Source organism: Calonectris borealis, chromosome 1, assembly GCF_964195595.1.
Source record: "Calonectris borealis chromosome 1, bCalBor7.hap1.2, whole genome shotgun sequence".
Lineage (NCBI taxonomy): Eukaryota > Metazoa > Chordata > Aves > Procellariiformes > Procellariidae > Calonectris > Calonectris borealis.
The window spans coordinates 192,852,329-192,871,508 of NC_134312.1; the positions used below are offsets into that span (position 1 = coordinate 192,852,329).

Sequence of the window (19,180 nt, forward strand, 5' to 3'; positions counted from 1 at the left end):
ATCTTTACATTTTTTGGACCTTTATTACTAAGCAAATTTGAATTCCTGCTTTATAAAAGATATAATTTTGATAAAACGCTTCAAAAGAAATAATATAACATTTTCAAATTTTTGACTGCTAAAGAGGTTTTTCTTCCAAACAATGCAAATGACTAGGAATGGCATAAGCAGGAAGACCAAAGTATTTATCACTACTAGTAGAACTACTATTAAAGCATCCTAGAGGATATTAGTGCCCCCTTTGGAAAATGATAAAAGTATCCCCTTCAGTTTCATGATCTCATACAACATTGTAATCAGAAAAGTGTTTCTTCCCCTGTTGCTATTTTTAGTCAGATTTAACTTTTATTCCTTTGCCAGCCATAGTTTTCAACACTTCTTCATGCACATAGCATAGCGGTTACTTGAAACAAATTTTGAACAACCACAAATTAGACTATGACGAGGTAGAGAAAAGCAGGCTGGCTGAGAACTAAATAAGGACAATATGAGTGTTAATGCCATTTTATTTACAGTGAATAGCTTGGTTTTCAGATGTGTTTAAGCAAAGATTCATTCTGTTTTCAGAAGGAATCAAAAGATGATTATGAACTGGAAACTGAATCTGAACATTTAAACAGGAGATAGAGAACTGGTGGGAGTAATAACTTTGATATGTTATGTGTCTGCATATATCCCTGTGCAGTTTGTATGTGTCTGTGTATGAAAACACACCATTAAATGCATTCTCTTTCAGCTTCTCAGTGGTATGGATTGAAAACAATTAAGTGCAGTAGAACTGTTCTGGACACGTTACTACAAATAAATTTGTTTACATAGTCATGCCAAATTGCACTTTTGACATTGCATTGAGTGGAAAAGCCACTGGGATTTTCATTCTGGGAGTTTCTGAATCGGTTGCAAAAAAAGGATAAACCTGTTTTAACTATTTCTTGTTATGGGTACAGAATTAAACGTATGCATTTATTTCGCATTTCACTGTAAAATAAAGCAGACAGCAACTGGAGAAAGTAGTCTGAGAGACAACGGTCAGCATTTGTTTTATTTATAGGAGTTATCAGCTTTACCTGAACTGAAGTGCGTTTCAGTTACACCTTAAAGTGTTTTTCCCTTTACCTGTGAGTCAGATGTGTTGAGAGCTCTCTTAGCCAAGGACTCCCTTAGTGCTCTCTCAGCAGGAATGAAACATCTCCATCGTGTGGTCAGCTGTGAAAAATCAGAATTTTTTTCCTCAAAACCGACTGAAGACAGGCGGTGGGTGGGTATCGGCCTTCCCACGGCTGCCTTGCACCCTCTGGCTGCCGCGGTGGGCAGGCTTGCCCGCCCCTCCACCCTTAAACACAAGGAATTTCCATCTTCTCTTTGGATGAGGCATAGATACAGAAACACAGTCTGGAAAAATACTGAAGACAAGATGCTTCTGTATAAAGCCCTACCCCACGGTGTGTGTTCAGCATGATTAGAAGATAATGATTTTCCTCTTTCTATTATTTTTTGCCAAGCCCAACCACACCGCTACTGCATCCCTCAAGTTAATTACAAACAAGAAATCCACTAAAGTGTAAACTGATTCCAAGTACAGAGAAATTGTTAATCATGAATTGCCAATAGGTTTCAAGTAAAAGAAGATGACAAAATACCTTACTGTGCCTGCCTCATCATGCAACTGAGGTAAATTTTAGCAAGTCCCTTGGATGTCCTTTTATCCTGTTTTAAGATGGTGTAAGTGTTCTGTTTTGTAGAAATACAATCAGTGGTCAGTCACCTTCTTTTCTCACCAGTAGCAGATATAAGAACCCAAGTTAAAATTGTAAGTCTTTCTTTAACCAGCCAGGGATAATTAAGGTGGAGAGAATAGGGAGATGTGACTCAGTATGCTACTGAGGGCAACAGTAATTCAGGCCTTTTTTTTCCCCATTTTCTTCTGGACAGCCCTTAGAAATGCCAGTATAATCTAATGCAGCACTTGCTTGAAGCCTGTACCATGCTTTCATCCTACTACACTTCTTTTTGCTGTTCCTCTTCAGAGTTACTATCCCTCTTACCCTCCCTCTTTATCAACACCAAACTCTGCATTGCAAGCTAAGTTCCTTTCTTCTGTACCCCTCTATGTGACCAACTGTTTTTAACAGGGAACTAAGCAGGAATTTTTCTCTTTAATATGGTTTTATAGTGCAGGTTTTGGTTAGCTCTATCTTAAATGTGACGTTAGGAGCCATAGCAAGTGTCTTGCTAACACCGTGTTTGGTCTGTGCAAGTGAGTGACATGATCACATTGTTCCCCTTCTATCTCAGATCAGTGACTCCGGGGCTCTGCAAGCAGAGACCTAGTTTGCCCCACCACATCCATGCCAATGCTGGAATAGCAGCACATCGATGAAAATGTGGAAGATCCACTTTGCCTTCCCAGTTACAACATTCTCCCTTCTGGAAATCTAATGACAGGCTTTGCTCCAACACTGACATTTTTCAACAGACTTTGAACCATCTCTCTCAGCTTCCTAGATACCACATATTGCACAGACCTGCTGTTTTGCTATGCTGTAAGTATTTTACTACCAGACAGGGATTCATGGTTTTTTGTTCTTTTCTTTTCTTTTCTTTTTTTCAGAGGCGTGCAGCTGACAATCTGAGAAGACATCATCAATACCAGGTACAGGCCCATGTTTGTTTTTTGAGCAATTATTTTTCTATGCCTCCAAAAGGTCTTCAGGATGGAAAAAAAAGGAAGAGTTTAATAAGAAAGAAAAAAAAAAAAAGAAAAGAAAAAAACCACAAAATACATACTTATTTCCTCCTCAGCAAAAGAGCATAGTATTTCTGGTGTTCAAACAACAGCATTTGAGAAGTAGGGTTGTCTACTTTTGGGGTGCAAAAGAATATCTCCTAGAGCAATAATATACTAACCAGTATTTTGCCCACTGTGACATGGATTGCCTTTAAAAAAGCAAGCACGTAGTCCCACCTCTCTGTGGATTAATCAGGATCATATGTGCAGCTCACTGACATGCTTCATCAGAAACTGCTCTCCATCTCTCAGGCTCTGGTCTCCCATAGGTGATTTCCTGTCCCTTAGTAAGACCTCTGCCTAGATCCCCTGTAAGCTGTTGTTCTTCCCCATCCTTCCTGCTTCAGCCTCTGATTTTTTGAGATTGTTGTAGCACAAGGAATAATTTTCAGATGTGCTTTCAATTTTTGTTGTGTTAAAAGAGCTGCAAGTTAAACAAGATGTGGACTGTACACTTGAAGGTTTGGTAATTAATGGATTCCATATGGGAAATGACTAGGTAAACTAGGACTTTTCCAACCTGAAAAAGAGACAGCTGTGGGAAATACAACAGGGATCTATAAAATCATGGGGAAGGTGAACATGGAGCAGCTGTTTACCATCTATCCACAAACTGAATACCAGACGTGTACTAAGCTGCATTAGTAAGGCTGTAGGCAGCACTTTGAGGGAAGTGATTATTCTCCTCCAGCCCACACTTGTAAGACTCTATCATCTGGAGCATTGTGTCCTGTTTTGAGCCCCCCACTACAAGAGAGATGTTAACAAACTGGAAGGAATCCAGTAAAGGGCCACCAGGATCATTAGAGGGCTGACATAAAAGGAGAAGCTTGGATTTCAGCCTGGAGTAGGTTAAGGGGGATCTAATTGCTGTCTTCAGTAACATAGTGGGTGGTTAGAGAGAAGAAGGAGCCAGATTCTTCTTGGAGGTGTACAGAAAAAGAACAGGAGTTAATGGGCACAAATTGTAGGAAGGGAAATTCCGTAATGAAAATCATCATCACAGAGAGGGTAGTGAAGAATTGGAAAAAGTTGTTCAGGGACGCTGCAGCATCTTCACCCTTGGAGATATTCAGCACTTGACTGGACGTGGTCCTGAGCTAGATCAGACAGCCTCCAGGCATCCCTTCCAACCTAAATAATTTTAGGATTCTTAGAAGTAGAAGGCAACAATGGAAACTATTAGAGAGCAGGTTAAAAATAAACAAAACCCCAAATGGAATCTTGTTCCAGCTGTACCGTGGAACTCATTGGCAGAAGATTTGTGGATGCTGAAAGTTTACAGGAGTTCAAAACACATAAGAAAACCCATCACAGCCCATTATACCTAAAGCTATCCTTTCTAATTCAGAAAGTCTCTGAATCTCACATCGCAGGAGGCTTGGAAGAGTATAGCTGGAAATAACATAATACAACTGCACTAGACTTACACTCCTCAGGAGGCATCAGCTACTTCTCACTGTCATGTTACTGGCATGAGACATACCTTTGGTGAAACCTAGTACAGCCATTCTCAGGATAATTAAAATCACTGTTTCCACTGAAAAGCTGAACAAATTTTCAACCAGATCTAAGGTTTATATATACATTTTTTGTCATGTTCCTAAAGCACAAAGAAGTCCAAGCAGGCCCAGTGAGTGTAGGTTTAATAACTAATACCAAGAAAGCTAACACAATATTTTAAACTTTTAGGAAGTTATGAGAAATCTGGTTAAGAGGTATGTTGCAGCAATGATAAGAGATGCCAAAACTGAGGAAGGACTGACAGAAGAAAATTTTAAGGTATGTGATAATTTATATGTTTATAGGTGTTTTAGTAAGATATTATAAGACTGTGAAGCGTATTTCTCAAACTCCCCAGTTGTTCAGGTAGCGTATAACTTGTTTCCTAGAGCAGTGTCTGTGTCCTGATGGACCACACACAGATACTACTGTACATGGACCCCAGCAAGGCTCCTTCTTTCTTTAGATGGAGAAATAATCAGTTTTATCAGCTAGTTTGAATAGTGCCCATGTCAATGTGAGACTAAGCATGTGTAACAACATATTTGCTAAAACAAGATGCAGATAGTTTCACACCTTAGGAAATAGAATTTTTCTGCTATAGAGTGCTGTTGTGCATATATTTGTGTACAGAACACCTTTTATATGACTTAAAAGATGGAAAACTTAAATAAGCAGTCAAACATTAAAATCCTTTGACACAGATGAAGTGAACAGGGCCATAGATATCACAATGCTTACATCCGTCACTGTGTATTTCTAGCATCAAACGTTTTTGTTACTATTGGCATCTCAAACAGCAAACATCCAAAATTATATTCATCTGCCTCAGCTTATGCACGCAGAAGATACAGCCAGAGACTGAGCTAGTTGCTTCATTATTGCTTCATTCAGATCATCCTGAGTGCCATCACACAGCATGTACAGGACACCCAGGTGATCAGGTCCAGTCAGCATGGGTTTATGAAGGGCAGGTCCTGCTTGACTAACCTGATCTCCTTCTATGACCAGGTGACCTGCTTAGTGGATGAGGGAAAGGCTGTGGATGTGGTCTATCTGGACTTTAGTAAAGCCTTTGACACCATTTCCCACAGCATTCTCCTGGGGAAACTGGCTGCTCATGGCTTGAATGGGTGTACTCTTCGTTGGGTAAAAAACTGGCTGGATGGTTGGGCCCAAAGAGTGGTGGTGAATGGAGTTAAATCCAGCTGGCGGCCAGTCACAAGTGGTGTTTCACCACTTGAGGCTAAGTGCTGAGTCCTGCACTTAGTTCACAACAACCCCATGCAACGCTACAGGCTTGGGGAAGAGTGGCTGGAAAGCCAGAGGAAAAGGACCTGGGGGTGTTGGTCAACAGTCGGCTGATTATGAGCCAGCCATGTGCCCAGATGGCCAAGAAGGCCAATGGCATCCTGACCTGTATCAGAAATAGTGTGGCCAGCAGGAGTAGGGAGGTGATCGTGCCCCTGTATTTGGCCCTGGTGAGGCCGCACCTCGAATACTGTGTTCAGTTTTGGGCCCCTCACTACAAGAAAGACATTGAGGTGCTGGAGCATGTCCAAAGAAGGGCAACAAAGCTGGTGAAGGGCCTGGAGCACAAGTCTTATGAGGAGCAGCTGAGGGAAGTGGGGTTGTTTAGCCTGGAGAAAAGGAGGCTGAGGGGAGAGCTTATCGCTCTCTACGACTACCTGAAAGGAGGTTGTAGCGAGGTGGGTGTTGGTCTCTTCTCCCAAGTAACAATCGATAAGACAAGGGGAAATGGCCTCAAGGAAACTTGAGAATATTAGGATATTAGGAAAACTTCCTTCACCGGAAGGGTTATTAAGCATTGGAACAGGCTGCCCAGGGAAGTGGATGAGTCACCATCCATGGGGGTTTTCAAAAGATGTGTAGACATGGTGCTTAGGGACATGGTTTAGTGGTGGATTTGGCATTGTTAGGTTTACAGTTGGACTCAGTGATCTTAAAAGTCTTTTCCAACCCAAATGATTCCATTATTCTATGTTTATCCCTTTAGAGAAAATGAAGAGAAATAGGGCCCTCCTGAAGGCAAGGTACTTTCTCCTGAGACAGGCCTTTAAGAGGCAGAGATTGCACTGGCTGAAAGCAGCCTGCAATGATTAGCTCTGACTTAGCTGTCAGTTGCCAAACATTTAGTGGAAATACCTTCTCTGCTACTCACAGGGAAGCATGCACACATGTGTGTGCCTTGTGCGTGCATGTGTCCCCGGGTGTGTGTGCGAAGGATGGTGTTAAGAGCTGATCAAAATGCTGTTACTATGATGGGATAACACTGTCTAGCAGATTGGCTGTAGGTCTTCAAGTTGTCCATGCTCCTTCCTCCACCACTGTCAGTGATTTCTATGAGTAGTCTAGGCTAAAGCACATTTCCTCTAAAGTTTCCTCTGACAAAATTGCTGATTACTTTTCTGTCTCGCCTGGAAGATTCATTAGACAGTCTGCAAAGCACCTTGAAGGTGCTAGGTATTATCCAGATGGTGAAGTTTATTACTGATCCCTAGCATCAGCCTTTTTTTTTCTTTTTTTAATTACAAGAGAAAAAGTCAAATTAGCTTTCATGCTCTGATGTTTCATCTTTCCTCCTAATTTTTAGGAGTTAAAACAAGATATTTCCAGCTTTCGTTTTGAAGTCCTGGGTTTGTTGAAAGGAAGCAAGCTGTCTAATTTGCAGACTGCAAAGATGAGCAAAGATGCTGCCTCTCTGTCAGAAAATGAAGAAAATAGTGAGAGTGAAGGAAACAAGAAAGGAAAGAAAAAGACCTTCAGCCTTTTTGACATAACAACGATGATTCACCCAAGATCAGCCACTGTTGCCTCTGAAGCACATAATGTAAGCAACGGCTCAGCAATGATGGTGTCGGAGTCCACTAAGGAGAAACAAAAGCGTGTGAATTTTGTAACAGACATAAAAAATTTTGGGTTATTTCACAGACGATCAAAAACAAACTCTGTGGAGCAGAGTACAAATAAAATATACACCGTTTCTGAAGAAGTTTCCCGTCAACAGGCTGAAGAACAGTGTGAGAAAACTGCTGAACTGGAAGAGGGAGAACTGGCCATGAACTGTGAATTAAACATCCAAAGTTCTGATGAAAAATGCGTGTTAGCTGAGTCACAAAATAACGGCGACTCTCCAGATTCACAGGAAGAGGGAAGTATTTGTGCTTCAGAAACAGAGAAAATGGAGTTACGGAACTCAGAACCAGCCATACCGCAGGATCAGCTGGACAAGGAGTTGGACATTAGCATTGACTGTGATGGGAAACAGGAAACAATTGATCAGGGTGATTATGTGGTAACAAGGTTGTGATGCTTACAGGAGGAAGCATTTACAAATATATATATTTTGCATAGTGCTTTTGGGGGGGGGGGAATGTTTTAAGAATTATATTAGCAAATGCAGAATTACACTTTATAGTACTCAATTGTGGCACATGATCTTGTAACATAGTAGTCAAGAGAAAGATAATACGGGAACCTTCAGTTTTGTAGCCTGCTTTAGCTTTCACAATTTGTTTTACATTTTTTAATAAATGGAAGCATCTTGTATTCTTGTACTGTTGCAATAACCCACAGAAACTTTTTAGCTATCTTTTTCAATTACAACAAATGCAATTTCTCTCATATAATAGTGGACTCCTATGATAAATATTTTTCTATGCAAATAAAAAGTAGCTTAAGAGACTTGTAAGCCTTTATTTAACTTTGTAGGTTCTTAAAAGATTCTGGGCACCATAATCATAATCATAAGAGCTCCAGTCAGCATAATTCATGTCAAGCTATTAGAATCATTTATTTAAATTGCTAGAAACTTGATTTGTTTCAAAAGCTATACAGAATCAAAAGATAAAGTATATTCTTTTATTTATTGAAGGAATATGAATACCTTAAATTATGAAAGATCAGTCTATTTGATTATTTAATTACACCTTCTCCCTCCCAGCAAGAGGATTATCACCGTCCTGATACTATTATTAGAAATGCATTTGCAGGATTTGAAGACTGTAAAAAAATGTTTCTTACAGTAAAAGAAATATCTGTGGCTTGCTAAAAACTGATGACGGATTACTCCCCAGAAACCCGTAATCACAACAGCTACTGCTTCTTCAACCATTTATTTTTCCAAATGTGGACAACCTATGCACTTTAATATTCAACTGCTTATTAGCTTTTGCCTTCACAATAAACTCGTATTTGCTAAGAGAAAGATACTTCAGGAATAAACAAACATACAATGATCCCCTGAGTACTTGGAAAAATATGGCAATTTGTTAACAAGTTTTTAAAGGCAAGCCTTAAGAGAGTTTCTTTGACAATTTCAGAGTGTGGGGGAACCTGATTGGAGGTTTTATAAAAATATTTAGACATTTAAATGTATAAAGAAAACCTAATAGTATTTTTCATAACTGATGAGTGACATTGTCTTAGTCAAAAACAGTATTTTTAAAATTAAACAGTCTGTTTCTTTTTAATCAGTGACTGGTGTCCTACATTATTAAAGATGTAATTTTACAACTGACGTAAGAATGACCACCCTCGAACTCTCAGCACCATCTTTCTCCTCCCTTGGAACCACATGTATATACCACATCAGTGTGGTCATTTCATTCTTAACTTCCTTAGCCCTGCCATGATAGATTTTGTAGTTCATATTAACCTGTATTAAGGAACCTCCAGAGGCATAGAGTACACTTACATTCCAGATGGAGTCCATCACATGTAACTTCCACCTTGTAGGACCTGACCTAAAACCACACCATTCTGGATCTAAACTATCCTGGTACTGAACTGAGTTTTGAAAATCCAGACGAACCCCTCTCATCTCTATACTTTTAGGTGGATTTTCCAGCTCTACTTTACACATGTGCTACTCTCTCTGAGCTCACATATTGAAAGCTTCCTTCCTGCACATCTATCTGTGCCATGGCACCTAGGAGTGAATTAGTTGAACCAAAATGGTAATTGGCAAATAGTTTGTATAGCTTTGCAACAACGTGTTCAAATCACATTTGATTGCTAAGATATGGTTGATCCATCTTGGCCTCTTGACTTCTCTATGGACCCCCTCTCCTTCACGTCTCTCTCCTTGTCCACCTTTAGATTGTGAGCTCCTCGGGGCAGGGCTTGTAGCTTTTCTGTTTGGAAAGCACTTGAATTATTACAAGCATAACAAGAAATAAATAATAATAATAATGGTGGAATACCTTCATATCATTTTTACTAGGTCAACTCTTTTAGAGAGTTCTCTTTTCTACTGTAACATTTGTGCTAAGAATGACATAAAGCCAATGTGTCATATGTCACAAAATTCTTTATATCCCAGTTAACAGTCCTTCTCCACCAATGATTTCACTTTCTCATTCTTCATCATGGTTTGTAACACCTTGGAGTCCTGAGCTTACCACCCTTTCACTAGCCAAATTCAAAACAAACAGTCCTTGCTCCAAAGAGCTTTCAATGCATTCCAGCTATGTGTTTTCATTCCAGACAAAATGTGCCTGAGCAGGGTATTTATAATGCCACCAGCACCATTATCAGAACAAGTTAACCGCCACAGGTCTAGGAGTTCTGCATATTATTCTGCCATCATAAGCGCCTGATTCTCCTGTGCATGAAGTTCCCAGCAGGACAAAAACACAGGACAGTTAACCTGAAACATCAGTTATGCCATCACATCATGACCCCGACTGGAAGTCGGTCTAAGTCTTGGAGTGGATACAAGACAGAACAGCAAAGACAGCGCAGGTGGGCAAGATACTTCGGCATAGGGCCATGACATTGTATTGCATAGCAATAGGTGGTCAGTCTTTTGCTGTTTTTTTTCTTTCTTTTACAACCAAATATTGAAATGAAGGTCTATTAAATAAAGCATACTTCAAATCAGCATTTGCTCTATTTTTATGTGATTCTTAGGCATCAAAACCTGACACAAATTAGGACCTGATCCCATTCCATTTAAATCTAATGGCAAATAAGCACCACATTCTGTGAAAAGAAATAAGAGCCCAAAATATGTCCAAATTTGAAATGGTCGTGGACTTTTATTGCTTTGCAGATGGCCAAAAAAACCCCTTCTCATTGGATGCCTCCAAGAGGACTTCTGTGCCAAGAAAGATTTAGAGGTGCACAGAGCAAGGTTTGTAATGCCACAGCAGAGGCATTATTAAGCTTCGCAAAGCTGAGCATACTTTCTCCTCAGAGAAATAAAAGGTTAAAACCTAGCTGTCCCTGCCTGCAGTCTCCATTAGCATCAATGTAGAAGGGACACAAGAAAACCAGATATTAACCCCTATAAAAGACAGTCTTTTGAAGCAGAGCTTAAAATCATGAAATGTTTCAAGGAGTTCGAAAATTGTCTAAATACAAAAGGGTTTAACCCCAATATTAGATAGTTCAGAATGTTCAGAAAACATTTTTTAAATTTATACTTTTTTTTTTTTTTTGGTAAGGACAAAAACTGACTGCCTTTTGCATTTTCATCAGCTCCTGGAGAAACAGAGAGAGTGCAGACAGCACAGCAGGACTCTTCTATCCTGGCATAGTTGGGCAGGAGCCAGCTTGAATTCTTGCAACCCAGTCCTTCCAAGAACAGCAGGTCTGAGCCGAAACAGACTGAGTAGTGGGTATCTTTATCAAGGTTGGTTTGACTTCCACTCTCCCCAGGCTACACATTTATTCACAGTCAGAGGTAGTGATGCAAAGACTGCATGCTATACCTTCCACACAAAATTGCAAAAGCTGCTTCTGACTCTGCATGCTTCATCGGCCCTCCAGGGCACTGCAGAGGTGAAAGCCATGCATCAGAGGGTTCAGACTGCAGGGTCCTGTGAGCTGGCTGCAGGCCACTGCGCTACCTGTATGTGGTACAATATCACCAGAGAGCAAGCCAGGTAGATGCCTCTCAGGGAGGAACCATGGCTCTGCAGCTGGTTTTAATCTTGTTTTCTTGGTCCACAGATTGAGACCATTACATTTTGTCCGGTGTGGGCCAAGCACCTCACACATACTGTTTGTATGAGGCACTTGGCACACAGCACCTTTTTTTTTTTTGATTGGTCAGGATTTAAAGAGAAATTCTATGACTTTTCTAATCTGTGTTTTTTTGTGAATAAGTAGTGTCTAGTTCCAGCAAAATGTGTATCTTCATAGCTTTAACTGTTGAGAGCTGTAAAAGATGAGGAAATTTCTGGTATTTGGGCCAGAACCCAAAAGTTCTTCAACAGAATGTTTGAAACAAGAATGTCTTCCTTAATAGCATCCTTGGACTGATCTTTCAGGAGGACAATTTTTGCATAGCTTCCTCACAGGAATAAAGTGTAGACAAAAGACACAAATAAATGATTATATGTCTGTCTCAAATTCTACTATATATGTATTGCAGGCTATAACATCCCACTTCCTCTCTAAACTTCAGATGAATATTTAATCAGATTCTGGGAAGTAACATGAAAGAGAAAAGAAGCGGATCATGCTTGAAGATTGTGATGAGGCAATGAACTTTTGAATACAGTTCAAAACATTTGTATCAAGTTTTCTTCTGGGAATATAGAGGTACAAGTTGGACAACAACATAATCCGTCTGCATTTTAAAGTCTCTTAAGAAATACCAACAGCTTTAGTGAGTAGGGCAACCTCACAAAAACAATAGTACTGGTAATGGTAATCGTAGTGGTAGTGATTGCAGTAGTAGTAGAAATAGTAGTAGTAGTGGTAATAGTAGTAGTAGTATAAATGTAACTGTAACAATAGCAATCCTGTGCATTTACCCCTGGGAAGTGGAACTCCTCAGTCCTAATCCCTGCTCTAAAGTTTGCCTGTTTTCCATGTCAAGCAACCATTCGATAACACCAGTAAGCTGTCCTTGGGACCCAATAGTGCACTATTTTATGTTGCATCATCTTGTCCTTGTCCTTATCCCTCCAATATAAGTACTCTGATCTCTAGACTAAAAATCTTACTTCTCTGTGTTTCAACTCTTTGCCTAGCTGAAGCTTTAGTTACGGACCCTACATTCACTGCAGCAGGAGCAGATTAGAAATCCTTTGAGAGAGTTTATGGTTAAGTGTTGGACATACTCCAAAATAAATTGCTGCGGTTAAGGATGAGTTTAAACCCTCTAGATATGAAAAGGAATTAAACTCATTGAACTACATCGAATCAAGTTCACTAACTACTGATTTAGTACTTGAGAAGTAGTCTTATTTGTATAAGTGCAAAAAAATGGAGCAGAGATGGCTCCTTGTTAACATTAAAACAACCAAAAAAAAGTTGCAGCCTTCAACCTTCATGAACATAGGACTGTAAGAGAACTCAGTCATACAATATACTTGGTTTATCACAGGTCTCTCCATCACATAATTCTCTTCCTAAACCAATCAAATCCTCTGCTGTTGTTAAATATAGTTATGAAAAGTTTATACACATGAATAATTTCAACTGCTCATGTTCATACTCTTTGGGCAGTCACTATCTTCTAACTTTATAGCTTTTCTCTGGCTAATGTTCTTCTGACTATACTCTTCCCCCTTCAGCCTTGGGTTCCTTTGGGTGTAGTCTAAACCAATTATGCTATTTTCATTTTAACTAAAACTTTCTGCTCTCTTTAGTTGACTGTCATTGTTACAGTCAAGTGCTGTGCAGCATTTGGTGTTGCACTGTTCAGTACTGCTGTGGCCTTTTCAGTCCGGTCTTTAGTTCTTTGTAATCCAATGTTCTTCTACTGTGGAACTAAATTGGTACATTCAGAGGCCAATGCATCTTTCCATTTCAAACATTGTCCTTAGCATCAGATTAGTTTTCTTGCTCTTGCCTCCTTTGTACATTTTAGAGGGAGGTTAGATAGCTATCTATGAATAGAAACCTAGCTCTCCAATAGCTGATAGATGATGAATACCAGTTCCACATGGTGCTTCTTCAGTATCTTTTCTCTCACCTCACTTCTTTGATAACGCAATTGATGATGACCTTGTTGATAATGCAGTCTCTTTAAGGCAACATACTCACTATTGCATTTTAAGAGTATTATCACATCTGTGCTTGCAATAGGGACAGAGGAAGTATTCAAGATGTAAAATAGGGGCTTCCAGAAAGACTGAGCTTCTAAAGACGCTAATGCTTTCTAATTACTAATTACCATTACTAATGCTTTCTAGTCTGGAAATTAGTAATGGATCATCACATATGCAGAACTCATGGGAAACTCTTCCACTGCGTGGAATCAAGAGTTAATTCATAAGAGCTTGCATACTTTTTATTCAATTAAACTGAAAAAGCAAGAATAACCCCAGCTATATTTGTTTTGTGTGCTCAACTTTTAAATAAACACAACGCATTCACAATAAAATTATTCCATGAATGTTTAAACAGGCAATAAAAGTCCATGGTTACTGAGGAAGATAAAATAACCTTCTAGAAATCCATGTGTTTCAATTTAGAGGTTAATGAAAAGACTTTTTTCTCCTGTAATAGAAAATCTTTACAGATTGAAACACCGTATCCCAAAACTCCAGTTCCCATCTTAAAAAAAAGGCAAACAAAACAAAACCCCCAAACCCCAAACAAAAATACACAGCTCTTTCAGACTTCAGAGATTCATGGGTTTTCTTAGTATAATTAGTACCCTAAGAACATCTGAAAGCATTGAGCTAACCTTTCATAAATTTAATGGACAGCATAAACTGCTCCTTAAATGTGGCCAAGTGAGAATAGTAACTGCAAAATAACTCATTCTGGTTAATGACTAATATTTTTAGTATACAAAATGCAATTTACAAGATGGGAGATGCATACATCACCATTTTATGGAAGTGTCAAGTATGTCTTAAAATAAATACAATAAGTATTCATACATATTCAGAGACACTCATGAAGTCCTACACAAACGCTCATTTCTGCAATAATTTTCATTCCTTTTTCTTCCTCTCATCTTTCCTATCTGATGATTTGTTTTTACAGAGAACGTGTAACTTCCCAAGATATAAAACTCCCTGACCATTTCCCAAATGAATTTACAGTCCTTGAATTATGTGGCTCTGATCTGAAATCAGATCCACATGGATGGAAATCCGTCAGGATTTCAGCCTCAGAGAAATGTGCTCTGCTCATTTTAAGAGTCTACAATAATGATTTGCTTTCAGGAGAAAGGCCCATTGGATATGATGTATAGTCATTTAAGTCATGTCTAAAGAATAATAACAATAATACAAAACATAGAAACACACAATATATGTTGGAAAAACAAAGATAATAATCCATTTTTCAGTATTTAAGCAACAGACTTCTGTCTAAAACAGGCCAACCCAAAACATCAGTCCAAACATCCAGACTTCTAGAAAGTCACACTCAAACCCAAATCTGGCCCAAATTTCCCCAGAGAAATGAATGCTGAAAAATTTTATTCATTAAGGACCATGTATGGTGGGGAAAGAGCACTTAATTTTGGGAGCTACTTCTTTCTTTGTTTGTTTGTTTTCTATTTCTGCTGAACACAAATAACCTCTGAAACCTGAAATATTCCCACACACTCACACCCTGGAGCTGATGAATAGAGAACCAGATGTATGATACTGAGCCAAGATTTATCTAGCATGGTCAGGATAAGTAAGTGATGAAAGACCAAGTGAAAGCAATTATAACTCTGAAACTGGCTGTTAATATTGCAAAATACAGAAGTTTTTATAAGTAACTAAGAAAACCACAGTTTCCCTGGGAAATCAATTTTCCACATAAAGACAGTATTAAAATGTTATTTGAAGTATTCGCATTAGTCAACTTCTGAAATCTCACCTGGGATTTGCTTACTGATCTTCTGTGACACTGTCATCAGCGTCAAGGAAAGAATATTAACATTGACTTATGTTATCTCCTGACGGTGTCAAAGCGATTCTTCAAACTAGGAGCAACATTTCAGGCTTTATTTTGGCTTATTTTCCTCTCCGGCCTGTTTCTTTCTCCGTTTGAAAAACAGAGAATGAATACAATTGGAAGAAAGACTTTATTTAGTTCACATCCTTATACTTCAGACGAGAGTGACTATCCTGTTAAACAGACATAATGATATCCCAGAGATAGATACGTTGCAGAGCAAGATGGAACAACCCCTCTCTCTACATCTGTTTAAGATAATAGATGTGCTGGAAACTTTAGAAGCAAATTACAACAATATTACTACATATTATTGCTGCATCTACAGGCCAAGACTGCTGCCTATTGGAAATATTTATACCTGCAGCTGCTGCAGTTTGACGCAAGGCTGAGCTGCATGGTACAAACAGGAGGGCTATACCTCAGTTCCCACACCAGCTGAGTGGGAATAGCCATAGCGAACAGAATTTATGAGGAAAACTCAGCATGCTAAGTCACGTCCTGAGCACCTGTTTCAGGAATCACACAAAATCATTCAGTCAATGGTTCTTTGCAATCAATTCAATCAGTAAATGACATAGATGAACAATATACATACCTCTATGTTCACTTTGGTTCTTTCTTTTCCAGGCTTCTCTCTGGTGTTCCAAATTCTCTTCCCTTCTGTTTCTATCTGTATTTACTATAGACTCTCCATCCTTCTAAATTCAGTCCTTCAGTATCTCTTCCTCTTCCACCATTCTTTTCCCTGTTCTCACATCTCCTTATCTTTTTGCGTACTTTCTTTCCCTCCTGTAACCTCGATGTTCACTCAATCAAGTCATTCAATCACACAAAATTTCTGAACTACTATATTCACTCTTCATATATCACAAAAAAATGCAACCAGTATTCCAACCTGATTAATCTATTCTTTATCTCACATGTTGTGTGACCCCAAACAATTTTTTTTTAATCATTTGTCAGCATTAAGCATGAGGCAGAACACCAAAGAACACTTTTTGTGTCAGGGTGTCATCATACTACATGACTTTTTTCATCTGACTTTGGATCATGATGCATTAAACAGACACTGCAAATATTGAAGAGTACTCTAAAAGCTTAAGTTGAGAGTGAAGAAAACTATATCCAGCTGAAACTGCAGTTGGAATTTACCTCCAATACAGTTTGGTTAAGACAGTTAGTCTAATACACCTACTCACACAATAGGGACATCCGGTTTTTAATAATGATAAGCAATGAGGATTTAGGATTATATTTCATGATTCTAATTTGCAGCTTGGGGTCTATTTTGTGTTTTACACCGTACTATCTGAGCTTCATACTGATGCTTTCAGACAGAACCATTTCAGTTAATGGAAGGAGGAAACGAACATGAAGAAGACTAAAGCATTCCCACCATTTGCAGGAAAATCTACTAACGGATCTTTGTTTCTTTTTTAACCTTTTTTAAATACAAATGAATTTTTAAAAATTAATTGAAATAACCTACTCTTTTTTTTTTTTTTTTTAGTTTCATACTTGTTTATCGGCTATGAAACAAAGTTTTCGCTTTTCAGCTCTTTCCCAGAAATGTTCTATCCTTCCACTCCCTGGGAATGTCTTGTGTTTTAGTAGTGTATTTTCTGCTCTTAATCATGTTTTGTTTGCTAATCGTGACCTTGTGATCTTTGTATTTTTCCAGTAAATGACTTGGACATGTTTAGGATGTACTTTTGATTTGGCATCAAGGCAGTGAACAAGCATATATTTTTAATATCCAAGCATGTTTTCTGATGCCTAGACAATCTCTTTTCACAGAGGTTCTTGAAACGATCACAACAGAGAGGAGCTAACATTTGCTTTATTGCACTATGACCTTGTTAACTAAATACTGAAAATTAAATACTTCACTGCTATACCTGGAAGCAGACTTAGGCATTTCTATTAAAAAAAAGGTAGATACCTTGCTATCTCTTTGTTTAGCACCCAAGCTTCCTTCACAATTTTTGAGGATTAGAAAGAAAACCTCTGAGTATCAAGTCACTTCAGCTACTCCAGGGAAAACTGAAGAGGAAAAGGGGAAGGAGATGTTTCCTTCTCGCTTAGACTCCTAGGTGAGAATAGGACTGATCCTTGGTCCTTTTTCCAAAATATTTAAAATATTTTCCAAAATATTTTAAAGGACACTCAGCTCAGAAGAACAGGTTCCAATTCTTGGTCTCTCTGAGGTGCACATCTACAAAAAGATTGTCCATATCTCAAGGATCTTAGGTAGCCTGGAGGAAGCTTTCCACTCTTAGGTGAAATATATACTGTAAAAGAAGCCTAGATGTCCCAAACACCAGCTAAGCACCCTGAACAGTTTCTCCTTTTCTTCTTATAAAAAAAAAGATATTTATAAAGTAGAACAAGTCTAACAGGAGAAACTAAGAAAGATGCTTATTAATATAAAATAGTCTGGTGGATTTGGCATTCATCCCAGCTACAACACAGTCTCTGATGGGACTTTATCATGGTAGCATCATCAGCAAGTCTCCAGACTACTGGAGTTTTCTCAGTATTGACCTATTCTGGTATGAAAGGCTAAGCATAACCCAGAGCTAGCTGGGAAAATGCTTGTCTTGCCAAGAGCTTGTGTCCCTCTGGCACAATGGACTTGAAGCTGCACCTTAGCCCAGGCTGCAGAGGGTTCTTCATTTGCAAAGAAAGGCAGCCACCGAGCGGCTGTTGTGACTTCGTCAGAAACACCTCCACCATGAACTTGAGCCCACAAGTATTTCTGGAAGCGTCCCAGCCCCACCCACTAAATCCCTGGGAACACAAATATATCAGATGCTGAGCATTCATTTGAATCCCATAGCAAAAAAGCTAAGAGATGGCTTAAAATCATTTCTCCCTTGTCCTTGTTTCTGCCTTGAACAAATTCAGGAGATTGATGTCTAACATTTGGTGAGATAGAAGGAGCTGGTGTTTGCAGCATTATATTATTGGTTTGACCTTGCCTTTGAAAAAACAAATCTAGGAAGAGATTTTGGTGACTAGCTATTGCTGCATTCATTTTTTAATTATCCATTAGTTTTTGGTGGCTTAGTCTTGATCTTTATCAGGAACTACTTCTTACCTTTTTTATCACTTCAGTGTTGTAAAACCTCAAATTGAATTTTCAGACTTTTGTAGAGAATGTACAGGCCCCAGGTAACATTACAGTAAATAAGGAAACTTTCCAGAACATCTAACAGTCTTGAATATGTTCACAATAGAGGAAACTTTTAAAATTAGAAAGGATAAAAAAGATTATAAATTAAAAGAAATGTTTTTTACATACCTAAAATGGTAGATCCAGGGGAAAAAAGAAAAGAAAAAAAAAAAACAAAAACTGAAGCATTGTAGTAGCTTTATAGGTCTGAGACCAACACACTTGGAAGTCTAAGACCTTTTTCAAAAGAGTTTTAGGACACTTACAGAAAAATAAGGTTGACTTTCCATACTTGGAATAATTTAATCTGAAAAAAGTGTATTCTCTTTATTTAAAAAAAAAAGTAATAAATGATAAATTCTACTCTTACTGGCTTGTTTTATTTCAGAGAACTCTGTTATTTCAGAAAACTTTTGGCAAAAAGTTTTTTTTCTGCTCTTGAAGGAGCTTAATCTTACCGAGAGTAAACAGTCCTTAACTTACAGACACCGTCGTGCTTAGCCTTGCACACCACAAGTACTCCCACTGAAGCTGAAGCTGGATTGAACTACAGATTCAATGTATACGTGAAGGTTGCCCCTTGCAAAATGACTGGCCTTCTTTCATTTTTATATTGCTATGTTGACACTAATCAGTCAATGAAACAACAGAAGTCTCTCTGCACTCTAATGAAGAGTGCTATCAACTGCTCAGCTGATTGGGTTGAAAAATACTAAAATCTTTAGGAAAAGGGCAGTACATTATTATTTGTTTCTCATGTCAAAAGAGCAACATGATTTAGCCTCATGTAATCAAACACAGAACACTTTAAATCTCAAAAATACTTC

General features: G+C 38.6%; 1 protein-coding gene across 2 annotated transcripts in view; it reads left to right on the top strand.

Moving 5' to 3' along the window:
* The window catches only part of TRPC4 (transient receptor potential cation channel subfamily C member 4), a 102,543-nt gene extending 94,554 nt beyond the window's left edge, over positions 1–7,989 (top strand). For both annotated transcript variants that reach the window (XM_075139746.1, XM_075139747.1), the window contains 3 exons: positions 2,612–2,653; positions 4,481–4,570; positions 6,906–7,989. In XM_075139746.1, the coding sequence (XP_074995847.1) occupies positions 2,612–2,653; positions 4,481–4,570; positions 6,906–7,622 (849 nt within the window). In that variant the 3' untranslated portion in view covers positions 7,623–7,989. The remainder of the gene's footprint in view (positions 1–2,611; positions 2,654–4,480; positions 4,571–6,905) is intronic.
* The last annotated feature ends 11,191 nt before the right edge of the window (positions 7,990–19,180 follow it).